Source organism: Paramormyrops kingsleyae, chromosome 10, assembly GCF_048594095.1.
Source record: "Paramormyrops kingsleyae isolate MSU_618 chromosome 10, PKINGS_0.4, whole genome shotgun sequence".
Taxonomy (NCBI): domain Eukaryota; kingdom Metazoa; phylum Chordata; class Actinopteri; order Osteoglossiformes; family Mormyridae; genus Paramormyrops; species Paramormyrops kingsleyae.
This window is the reverse complement of record NC_132806.1, coordinates 29,899,835-29,912,428: the sequence shown is the minus strand read 5'-3', so window position 1 is coordinate 29,912,428 and position 12,594 is coordinate 29,899,835. Positions and strand designations below refer to the sequence as shown.

The 12,594-nt window shown below is 49.3% G+C and overlaps 1 protein-coding gene across 1 annotated transcript in view; it reads right to left on the bottom strand.

The window, feature by feature from the left end:
• LOC111857693 (uncharacterized) overlaps window positions 1-12,594 on the bottom strand; it is a 47,939-nt gene that overhangs the window by 17,673 nt on the left and 17,672 nt on the right. The window contains exons 18-28 of the mRNA XM_072717668.1: window positions 11,856-12,196; window positions 9,128-9,254; window positions 6,570-7,094; window positions 6,290-6,451; window positions 4,983-5,260; window positions 4,338-4,481; window positions 2,803-2,989; window positions 2,266-2,411; window positions 1,605-1,709; window positions 909-1,063; window positions 233-519 (exon numbers count right to left, since the gene is read on the bottom strand). Of these exons, the coding sequence (XP_072573769.1) occupies window positions 233-519; window positions 909-1,063; window positions 1,605-1,709; window positions 2,266-2,411; window positions 2,803-2,989; window positions 4,338-4,481; window positions 4,983-5,260; window positions 6,290-6,451; window positions 6,570-7,094; window positions 9,128-9,254; window positions 11,856-12,196 (2,457 nt within the window). The remainder of the gene's footprint in view (window positions 1-232; window positions 520-908; window positions 1,064-1,604; window positions 1,710-2,265; window positions 2,412-2,802; window positions 2,990-4,337; window positions 4,482-4,982; window positions 5,261-6,289; window positions 6,452-6,569; window positions 7,095-9,127; window positions 9,255-11,855; window positions 12,197-12,594) is intronic.

Sequence of the window (12,594 nt, the reverse complement as noted above, 5' to 3'; positions counted from 1 at the left end):
CTGTGTTCCGTCAGATGATTGTGCATGTCGGATCCCTGTTCTCTGTTTTCCTTCAGACGAATGTTCTTATCGGATCCCTGTTCCCTGTGTTCCATCAGATGATTGTATGTATCGGATCCCTGTTCCCTGTGTTCCTTCAGACGAATGTGCTTCTCGGATCCCTGTTCCCTGTGTTCCTTCAGACGAATGTGCTTCTCGGATCCCTGTTCCCTGTGTTCCATGCACAGCAGACAGACCCACCTTTCCCCTCCTCGCTCAGGCTCTCCTGGCTGGGTGTTGAGCTGCCACCCTCCTCCCACATGATGGAAGCGGTGCCCTGAGAGCGGAAGCGCTCACGCAGGGCCACGTGCTGGTCCCCGGGGCTGAAGGACTGCGAGACGCCCCGGCCCAGGCCCCAGCCGTGCCGCGAGCCCAGCTTACGGCGAGCTGAGCGAGCGACTCCCCGTGGCTGGTCGTCGGCCTCGCCAGGGGCCCCCCGCAGGATCATGGGGGAGCCAGGGGCACTCATGGGGTCCACAGCTGGGGAATACAAGCCAGAGAGGGAATAAGAAAGAGGTAGTGAAGGGGTAGAGCGGGAGGCAGGGCATTTAGGGCATTTTCAGAGTATTGGCTGAGCTACAGAACTTATGTAGGATAATATGTTTGGTACATCATCATTTCCCCCCATTTTCTCCCTTATTTGGAACAGTCCAATTTCTATTCATTGGGCTTCCAGACAACTGAAAACTTAAATGACTTTAGCATCAATCTCACTTCTAAGAGTCACGGGGAGGAGCACATCATACCCTTAAGTGAGGGGCTGACCATTGATTTTACCTTCAATAACCAGGTCCTGTAGTTATGAACTTTACCATTGTATTACCGGATATACCCTCAGATAATGCGTGTGGCGTGGCACAGTCGCTCACCAGGCGCTTGGGCTGAAGTTGGTAAACATTCACTGATCTCGGTCAGGTTCTCCATGCTCCCAGCAGCAATGAACTGAGCTCTGCCTTCTCTGACCTCCTTCACAGCACGAGGTTTAATAAGCTTCTTCATCCTGTCTGCTATCCAGTTGCTCTTCCTACAGGGGGCGACAGAGAGAGAGAGAATTTGACGTTCTGTAATGTTTGTTACTAAAAACGCCTTGAAATGATGAACAAAGCAGCACAGAGAGCTTGTCAGGCAGCGTGAGGAGTGCAGCTTGTGTTGATGCTCCAGCTCTGATGGAGGGTAAGTATGTGGGTTAAGACGCTATGTCTGTGATAGGAAGGTCGCCGGTTCAAATCCCAAGGTCAACAGAGTGATTTCACCATAGGGGCCCCTGAGTGAGGCCCTAACCCTCCAACGGCTCCTGGGACTGGCTGACCTCACCTTCGCTTTGGATAAAAGCTGCGGCTAAATAAACGTGCTGTGTTCTGATTCTTGCTCTTAACGTCCTAAGATACTTGGCCCGTATCGCAGGCTATTTAAGGGGATTTTCAAGGCTGAATTATTTCACTGGTACAAAATGGGTTGACTAAATAACGTATTTGAGTTGGGATTCAGGCTGAGGCTAGGTCAGTCTGGATGCTGATTGGATGAGCCCTGATCGCAGGCACAGTAAAGGGTGGATAATCACTGACTTGGCTTTGTTGGGCACCGGCAGAGAAGGTTCCAGGACTCGGTACTGATCCATTATCTTCTCCACCAGCTTTTGTTTTTCTCGGCGCAACTCGTTCAACTTGTCGCTGAGAGGAAACAGAAAGGGAGGAAACACGGAGATGACAGGCGTGATGAACCATATTAAGCAAGTCAGAACCATTTTTCTGCTCATTACAGCTGACCAATCAGCAGCAGCCTCCTTCGCGCAATCAGTAATCATCATTAAAGCCTTCATCCTTGTAATCTTAAGTCACCTGCTGCCCTTGCACAAGTCTGATAAAAAAAAAAATATGTATGCAGGCTTTATCGACTTCTTTACTTATCTGCTTGTGAAACTCATTTGTATAACCTTGAGAAGAGCCATATTCTAGAAATGGTGTCTGAGAGTATATACAGTATTTATGTTCAGCAATGACACATCACTTAGAACATAGTACTAAACACACTTAATAACATGTACATGTAATAATATTCATACTGAGCAGATGTCCTGTGTGTGTATATTGTATATCATACATTTTTAGAACCATTGGGAAAACACTGGGTTGGGAAACACTGGGTTAAGGTGCAGGAAAGCCTGTGTAGACACCGCCCTGCCACTAGGGGTCCCTGACTTCCCAGTGCCATGCACTGTACACATACGTATATTCCCTCTGCTGCTGGTGGTGCTGGTCCCGGCTCTCCAGACTCCGCTCCAGCAACGCTCGATTTTCTCGGGCCAGGCTCTGGTTCTGCTCCACCAGATGCCGGGTCTCTTCCTCCAGGTTTCCCTTCAGTTGGGTCAGCAGCTAGCAGACAGAGAAACACACACACATGAGCCCTGTGCTGCCCAGGACAGGTTCCGGGCTCTCCCACTATCCTCAGCAGAATAAGTCTTCAGAACAGTACTTCCCAATCCAGTCCTCGGAAACTCACAGACAGCCCACATTTTTGCTCCCTCCCATCAACCTGCCAGACAGCCAACTTTTTTGCTCCCTCCCATCAACCTGCCAGACAGCCCACATTTTTGCTCCCCATCGGGAGCTGGGAGGAAGTAAAAACATGGACTGTCTGCAGGTCCTAGTTACAATTGCAACCAGTGTTTTCACAGACAAATATTTCAAAGTTTTGTTTCCAAGAGACAACGAGATGGACCCAAGGAAAGCAGCACCTTCACCACTGTACTGCTGAAACCCTGACCTGGTACTGGCTGGTGAGGCGGGTGTTGTCCAGGTCCAGCTGCTGGTTCTGTTCCCTCAGCAGGCTGAGCTCTCCTTCCAGCCGGGTCCGCTCCAGCTGCGCGGCACTGAGCTCCCCCCGCAGGACCGAGCCCTGGGACAGCAGCTCTGACTGCACCTGTCCAGACTCCTTTTGTTGGCTGTGTAGCCTGTGGGGAGCACATGGGGACCGCGGCCCTGTCAGGACCGGCCCAGGAGGATCGCCGCTCCAGTGCCTCCCAGACAAACTGATTTCTTCTGCTTTACTCATTGGTAAAACCCTACAGAAGTTCTGAAGCCATCAGTAGGCATATTCCCATTCTATTTTCTCCTTATCTTCAGCTAGACAGTCATACTGAATCTATCACAACTCCACTTATAAGGTAAGGAGGGACTGACAGGAAATTCAACAGTTTAGAGCCCCACCCACTCTGACTCAATTTCACTCTGCAGATCACATGCTGTAGTGCAAGGGGGTAAGCACTGATTAGAGGGAAGACATAACCTTCACCAATAACACATAATATACAAGCACCAAAAAGGCATTTGTCTTCCAATATGCTCTGGCTAGTTCATCCCTCCCACCACCAGGGGGCTCCCAATTACTGTCAGTGACACAAGCCAGACAAAAACTGAGGTTTAATTGGACTTTTTTTGAAACTAAAGCTTAGATCCCTCCTACTCAAATCTGTTCCAGGCCTTGTTTTCCAAATCCAGGCCGTGTTTTCAGTTCTCCCAGGTAGTTAGTTTAATAATTACTGATTCTGATTGGCCAGAGGCTTCACACCTGACTCACAGGTAAAGGAAGGCTGGAAAATCAGCAGGACTTGGACCTCGAGGAGCCTGATTTGAATGGCTCTGCCTTAAGTGTTACATCCACTAGCAATTAAAAGTTGAAAATAGCATAAAAGGGACGTTTGCACAAATAAAAATAATAAATAATAATTGATCTTATTATGATAATAAATGACCTTATCACATATATTCTTTACCACAACCACGTCTGGCATTGTATTGCTGCTTATAGGACCCCAAAATGGAGAAATATAAAATAAAAATAACCACTTACAGTAATATGTCATACAAATTGTTTGATGTTTATTTTACTTGTTAATTGTGCATATCATTTACTGTACCCATTTTGTATAGCATTGCCTATCCCTAGAAGCAGCAGGCACAGAACCAGGGGTGGATGATTTTATCTGGGGGCCCTAGGCTGGCATCAGCATGGACACTCGGATGTTGCCGATCTAACTGGGATTTTTCCCCGGGGGGGAGCGGAGCCCTGATGTTTGCCAGGTCATTAGGCTGTATCCTAGGGTAGTCTATGCGTTAATCCAGCCCTGCAGAGAACACTGGATGGGATCCCAGTGCAGCACAGGAAACATACAATCGATCCCACAAACGCAGTGGCATGTGGCCCCAGTGGTCCCCAGTGAGGCACCCTGCCTCGCCCCGTGGAAAGCATCACCCCGCCCCCAGAGGCAGCCCCTGTCACCGGTACCCAGGAGCACTCACCTCTCATTCTCTTCTCTCAGCCTCTCTGCCTCTTTCACCCTCTCGGCCTGCGCCTGTCTCTCTTTTTCCATCTTCTCTCTTTCCACCCGTATGACCTCCTCTCTCTCTTCCAGAAGGGTCTTGCGGTCCAGCAGCTCCTTGTACCTGATGAAAACATAACGTCACAGTGCTGTTTGCATGCTGGGCGACACAACTCACTCAAGGGGCTCCAGGCTTCCACGCCCCCATCCCTTTGCATGCAGAACTTACACGCTCTACGTGTGTGTGCTGCCCCACGAATGAAGACATGGTGTTCAGTGCAAACGACTCTGTGTGTGTGTATATGTGTGTGTGTGTGATTATGAAGGTCTCTTCAAGGTGCAGCCTAATCTAAAAATGTTTATGGAAAATAGATGCATATTATATACTTCACATTACTGGATTATGAGGGACCATTGCAGTGGGTTCATAACAATGTTTACAACTGCATAAATTGTTTATAACAGTTCATAGTAAAACTCCTGATTTAGGGATGACAGCTTTATTTCCAGTTTCTGCCATGCTGTTTATACTCAGGGTCTGTGAAAATGACATCACATGGCTGCTGTCTTAATGAGCTGTGTGTGAGGTCTCACTGGGCATGGCCGCCGGTGTCGCTGTAATTACCGTCCTTCCAGCTCCCGGTGCTGAGCCTCAAGGTTCCGCATGCTGCCCTTCAGCTGGCTGTGCTTGGAGAGCAGGACCTCCAGTTCAACCTCCTGCCGCTGCTGCAGGGCGGTCAGGCGCTCGTGGTCACACCTCAGGCCCTCGCCGCGCAGCATCACTTCCTCCCGGTCCTTCGCCCAGACCCTGGCCTCCGCCTCTAGGGTGGCGACACGGGCCTCGCTCTCGCTGCAGCGGGACCAGAGCGATGCATGCTGGGAGCTCAGTGACGCCTGCTCCGTCTGTTATAGAGCAAGGGGTGAGGTGGTGAGCGACGCATAGCGGTCAGTGCAGCGGTTTAACCACAGAGATGAGAACTGTTTCGCCTGCAGAACGACCCTGTGGCGACAAGCAGGTCAGAGCTGAAGGTTTAACAGCATGCAGCCATTTTCCTGTGAACTCTCAGCTGGTGTCTGTAGGCCATTAAAATCATATGACTACATACTATAGACCACATGCTTTTTAAATATATATATATACACACACACCCACATATATACACACACGCACATTTATATATACACACATATATGTGTGTGTGCATAGATAGATAGATAGATAGATAGATAGATAGATAGATAGATAGATAGATAGAAAAGCAATACGCAAGCTGACAAAAATTGTCATCAGTATACTTCAAAAAATTAGAAAATAAAGATAGAAAGTATTACTGCATCCACAGGATGATACAAATGCTGTAGCAGGAAAGCAGAGCTGTACAGTAATAAGAAATGACCAATGCGAAATGGATGCAGACCGTAACCGTGCAAAATCTGCAGTACTGACTGACTATAAACATAATTAATATATTAATTAATAATTAACAGGAATGTTGAGGAATACTGGAAAATTAAACAGTGTAAGCTCAATACATTGGAGTCTGTGAACCTGAAATAAACCATCAAAAACAGGGGTCATGGAGGAGCAGTAGGTGTGTGACCTCCCTGAGGAGCAGTAGGTGTGTGACCTCACTGAGGAGCAGTAGGTGTGTGACCTCCCTGAGGAGCAGTAGGTGTGTGACCTCACTGAGGAGCAGTAGGTGTGTGACCTCACTGAGGATCAGTAGGTGTGTGACCTCCCTGAGGAGCAGTAGGTGTGTGACCTCCCTGAGGAGCAGTAGGTGTGTGACCTCCCTGAGGAGCAGTAGGTGTGTGACCTCCCTGAGGAGCAGTAGGTGTGTGACCTCCCTGAGGAGCAGTAGGTGTGTGACCTCCCTGAGGAGCAGTAGGTGTGTGACCTCCCTGAGAGCAGGGAAAGGCGCGGATGCGGACCTGCAGCTTCGTGCTGAAAACCTGCAGGTTTGTGCAGTTCTCCTGCAGGACGATGGCCTGTCGCCGCACAGCATCCAGCTGCTCCTGCAGTTGTGCACAGGTGGACTGCGACTGCGACAGCTGGGATAACAGCACGGCCTTCTCAGTGTGCAGGACTGCATTCTGGAAGGCAGGGGTGAGGAGCAGAAGAAAAAAGACAAATTATTAAAGACGTGATCTGCAAGAGGCTCTCAGTAATCGGGAATCACCTTCAACACTGAAACAAAATGCATGTACACACCTGCCTCTCCACCTCGATCAATCGCTTGCCCAGCGGCTCCTTGGTCTCTAGGGTGTCAGTTGTGACAGGAACATCAGCGGCCTTGTCTTGGCTCCCCGACAGCTGATGCTCAACAGCCTGCAAAGCCTTAGGGAGTGACACACATTCTCTCTGTTTCTGAGGTTCCCGTTCCGGGTCTGTTTCCCCATCTGTTCTGGTGTCTTGGTCATGGGCTTCTGTGGAAGCGGCTCCTGGCAAAATCTGCGAGGTGTCACCGCCAGATCCTCCTTTCTGGACACCCGTGTCCTCAGCGGAGAATGATGACAACTTGCACTGGGCCTCCAGTCTCTCATGCTTCTCATGCATCTCTGCCAGCTGATTGGACAGCTTCTTCACCTGCATCTTCTCATTGGCCAACTGACTGTCCAGTTCCTGGGATTTCAGCTTCTCATTGGCCAGCTGACAAACAATATGCTGGGATTGCATCTTCTCACTAGCTAGCTGATTGGCCAGTTCCTGTGACAGAATCTTCTCTTTGGCCAATTCCTGGACACGCAGGAAGAATAACTGAGCGATACTCAATGCACACCACCTTTTATTCACCCAGCCCATAATCAACCTCAGTAAAAGGCACAAACATGTCCATTGAGGCCTAATATCTGAAGGACTATCATAGGCTGATTATCTTCTGCTGTATATTCATGTAGCATACAGCATGTTTGAATACTGACTGTAATGCATCATGGTGGGGTGTGTGTCATGCATGTGTCTGGAATGCTGGGGTGTCTGAGCTTATCGCTCACGGGAGTTTTACTTACACAAAAATGTTCTGAGGGCAGAATGAAAAATAATTGGTTCAGTCTGTGATGCAATTAAAAGCTGAAAAATGCCAAAAGTCTTGTATTTTGTTTGGTTACTTACAGTTAAGGTTTGGGCTGGGTAGGGGCTAAGGTTGTCACTGCTGGGATTAGAGTTTTTCCCACAGAAATGAACGGAGAGTCCCCACAATGACATGAATGCAAATTGTGTGTGTGTGGGTTTGCATAGATCACATCTGAGGACCAAATTGTCCCCAAAGTGTAGTAAAACCTCACATTTGCCTACTTTTGGGGACATGTTTTGAGGTCCCCATTTGGATAACCTCAGTTTTATAGAAATCTGTGAATGCAATCAGAAAGGTAAAAATACCAAAAGTCTTGTATTTGGGTTGGTTACTTCTGGTTAAGGTGAGGGATGGGTAGAGGTTAAAGGTGTTGTGATTAGGGTTGCAAAATTCCCGGAATTTTCAAAGATGGAAACTTTCCATGGGAATTAACGGGAATTAATGGGAATAAACAGGAATTAACGGGAATAAACTGGGAATTTTCAAAATTGAAGGTTGGCTCTTCTTAGGGAACTTAAATATAGTTGAGCAAAGTATATTTTAGCATAATATTGACAAAAACAAACAAATGCAATTCAAATACACTTGAATATCCATGCCATTCCTTAATCACATGTACAGAGCACATGCTTGCTGCATGGCTATTGAGACCACCTACTGGCACTGTGCATGCCTCCATCACATGTACACATGGACCACACTTTTGAGCCTGAAGGACAAAGAGTATTGAAGGCACACATTTGAGCCTGTGGATTTAACAAGTGAGGTAAGTTTTGATGATATTATGGGAAAATATATTCATTAAATGTTTAAATTGTGAATATCACATAAAATGTATTAATCTGGTAGATAGCAATCTGATAAGATGCTAAATAAAATGCTAGCATCTGTTAGATGCTAAATAAGCCATAGCTAGTATAACATAAAGAAGATGCTAGCTTCCTCATTTGGCTGTTTTGTTTTGAAGATCATTCCAGGGGCTCGTTCTTCGTACGTCGCTAACTCAGTTAGCTGGATTTGATTGTTGACGATTTGGCATGATCTTGGATTGTTTGGTTCTTTGAAGCTCATCCTGGACTTGCTGTCATAGCAACAGGTGCGCAAGCTTAAACCTGCTCGGGAGCAGGCTTATTTCATGTAAACAGGGTTTAGGCTGCGCTCCTGGCGGGTTATGATTGGTTGAAATGGCGAGGTCACATGTGATTGGTTAAAGAGCACGACTGATTATATTTATGCTTGGAAATAATATATTCCCAGTTAGTTCTCCTAAATTCCCATTAATTTCCATAATTCCCATTATTTCCATGGAAAGTTTCCAATATGGAATATTTCCAAAATTCCCAAGCTTAACTTACCATGGAAATTTACCGGAAACTTTCCGGAAATTTTCCGCCCCTTTGCAACCCTAGTTGTGATTGGGATTAGGGTTTTTCCCATAGAAATGAATAGAAGGTCCCCATTTAGATAGGAAGACCAACTTGTGTGTGTGTGTGTGTGTGTGTGTGTCACAAAGGAGAGCATGATGGGATATGTGGAAAGAAGCATTCCAATGTACCTGTACTCGTACTTAATAAAGGACTTCATTTTCATTTTGTATCATTTGATAAGCAGTCTCTTGTCTCATTTCTGTTCCTCTGTCATGCTGCCCTCATTCTCTTGCCCCCCCCCCCCCCCCATGCCCCATTAGTGTTCTGACCTGACTCAGCGTGCTCAGTTGGGTCCTGATGTCTGCGACCTGTGCGTTCAGCTGCCTGCTCTCCTCCTCCAGCTCCCGGAGCTGAGCACAGTCCTCTTTCAGCTGAGACACCTCCTGACACACTCGCCTGCGGACAGCGTGGTACGGGCCGTTAGCACCTCATCCTATAGTCGGAATGTCCGAAAGCGGACGGCGTGGTACGGGCCGTTAGCACCTCATCCTATAGTCGGAATGTCCATAAGCGGACGGCGTGGTACGGGCCGTTAGCACCTCATCCTATAGTCGGAATGTCCGAAAGCGGACGGCGTGGTACGGGCAGTTAGCACCTCATCCTATAGTCGGAATGTCCGAAAGCGGACAGCGTGGTACGGGCCGTTAGCACCGCATCCTATAGTCGGAATGTCCGAAAGCGGACAGCGTGGTACGGGCCGTTAGCACCGCATCCTATAGTCGGAATGTCCGAAAGCGGACAGCGTGGTACGGGCCGTTAGCACCTCATCCTATAGTCGGAATGTCCGAAAGCGGACAGCGTGGTACGGGCCGTTAGCACCTCATCCTATAGTCGGAATGTCCATAAGCGGACAGCGTGGTACGGGCAGTTAGCACCTCATCCTATAGTCGGAATGTCCAAAAGCGGACCGCGTGGTACGGGCCGTTAGCACCTCATCCTATAGTCGGAATGTCCGAAAGCGGACAGCGTGGTACGGGCAGTTAGCACCTCATCCTATAGTAGGAATGTCCATAAGCGGACAGCGTGGTACGGGCCGTTAGCACCTCATCCTATAGCCGGAATGTCCGAAAGCGGACAGCGTGGTACGGGCAGTTAGCACCTCATCCTATAGTAGGAATGTCCATAAGCGGACGGCGTGGTACGGGCCGTTAGCACCTCATCCTATAGTCGGAATGTCCGAAAGCGGACAGCGTGGTACGGGCCGTTAGCACCTCATCCTATAGTCGGAATGTCCGAAAGCGGACAGCGTGGTACGGGCCGTTAGCACCTCATCCTATAGTCGGAATGTCCGAAAGCGGACCGCGTGGTACGGGCCGTTAGCACCTCATCCTATAGTCGGAATGTCCGAAAGCGGACAGCGTGGTACGGGCAGTTAGCACCTCATCCTATAGTAGGAATGTCCGAAAGCGGACAGCGTGGTACGGGCCGTTAGCACCTCATCCTATAGTCGGAATGTCCGAAAGCGGACAGCGTGGTACGGGCAGTTAGCACCTCATCTTATAGTCGGAATGTCCATAAGCGGACGGCGTGGTACGGGCCGTTAGCACCTCATCCTATAGTAGGAATGTCCATAAGCGGACAGCGTGGTACGGGCCGTTAGCACCTCATCCTATAGTCGGAATGTCCGAAAGCGGACAGCGTGGTACGGGCAGTTAGCACCTCATCCTATAGTAGGAATGTCCGAAAGCGGACAGCGTGGTACGGGCCGTTAGCACCTCATCCTATAGTCGGAATGTCCGAAAGCGGACAGCGTGGTACGGGCAGTTAGCACCTCATCTTATAGTCGGAATGTCCATAAGTGGACGGCGTGGTACGGGCCGTTAGCACCTCATCCTATAGTAGGAATGTCCATAAGCGGACAGCGTGGTACGGGCCGTTAGCACCTCATCCTATAGTCGGAATGTCCGAAAGCGGACAGCGTGGTACGGGCCGTTAGCACCGCATCCTATAGTCGGAATGTCCAAAAGCGGACAGCGTGGTACGGGCAGTTAGCACCTCATCCTATAGTCGGAATGTCCGAAAGCGGACAGCGTGGTACGGGCCGTTAGCACCTCATCCTATAGTAGGAATGTCCGAAAGCGGACAGCGTGGTACGGGCCGTTAGCACCTCATCCTATAGTCGGAATGTCCGAAAGCGGACAGCGTGGTACGGGCAGTTAGCACCTCATCTTATAGTCGGAATGTCCATAAGTGGACGGCGTGGTACGGGCCGTTAGCACCTCATCCTATAGTAGGAATGTCCATAAGCGGACAGCGTGGTACGGGCCGTTAGCACCTCATCCTATAGTCGGAATGTCCGAAAGCGGACAGCGTGGTACGGGCCGTTAGCACCTCATCCTATAGTCGGAATGTCCGAAAGCGGACAGCGTGGTACGGGCAGTTAGCACCTCATCCTATAGTAGGAATGTCCGAAAGCGGACAGCGTGGTACGGGCCGTTAGCACCTCATCCTATAGTCGGAATGTCCGAAAGCGGACAGCGTGGTACGGGCCGTTAGCACCGCATCCTATAGTCGGAATGTCCGAAAGCGGGGGTGTGTTACGATAACCCATTACAATCCTCACTGGCTGCCTACCTGCAAGGATCTGTCTGCAGACTGCAAGAAAGGGGGCAGAATGTGTAGGGCAAACTGACCAATCAGAGCACACCAGGCTCAAGTTCTAACATAACATTTCAGACAGAAGTATAGACAGGGTGAATAGAGATGTACAGTATGAGAAAAATTGCGTTTTTGGAACACTGGAGCATATAAATATATTCTAGTAGACCCCCAAAATAAAAATATGAACAGCGAAAAGGAGCATAATAGGGTCCCTTTAAAACAAACACAATAACAAAATCTGGCACAGAATCACATTGTATGTTGTACAATAAACAGTCGCACTAGCTTTGTTTCATTTCAACATTTTGTCAGGCAAAAAGGAAGCTGGTGAAAGCCAACGCTGTTGTAGTCAGGTGAGTGGGGGGGGGGGGGGGGTGACCCGAAGCGCTTGCTGACCTGTGCTCGGCTTCCAGGCCACAGGCCCTCTGGTTGCTGTGCTCCAGGGCGGAGGCTGTGCTCTCCAGCTGCTGCCTCAGGCGGCCCAGCTCCCGCTCCCGCTGCCTCTGCTCCCGCTGCTGTGCATCCAGCTGGCTCAGGCACGCCTCCTTCTCCTGCTCCAGACGCGAGGCCTCCAGCGTGGCCTCATCTCGCCGGCGCCCCAGGGCCTCCGCCTCCAGGCCCGCCTCCCGCAGCTCCGCCTGCAGCTCCTCCTCCCGCCGCCGCGCTGCTTCTGAGCTGCGGCTCAGCCTCTCTAGCTCCGCCTTCAGCGTCTGGTTGGCCAGTTCCAGCTGGTCGCCCTGGAGACCATAAGTCAATCTTTATTTAAATAGCACTGTTTTAACCACAGGGTTTACTAAGTGCTTTAAAGACATTTAAAAGAAAACAATTAATATAAGCATAACAATAGGCACAGAAAAAAAACATTAAAAATTGAATCAGTTATTCATAATAATAATAATAAAATACCACCAAAAACATGGGACTTTAAACCTCCCAAGTTTTCAGTAGGGGACTTTAGACCACCCTCTCTGGTCTCTGTTAGGGATCACCCTCTCTGGTCCTCATGCAAGGGGATGCAAACCCCTGCCACACTGGGACCCAAACCCAGTGTCCTCTGGGGGACTGAAGCCCCAGAATATTCAAGGGATCCATCCCCGGTTGACAGCGATCACACGGACGAGTAAGAGACGGGGGG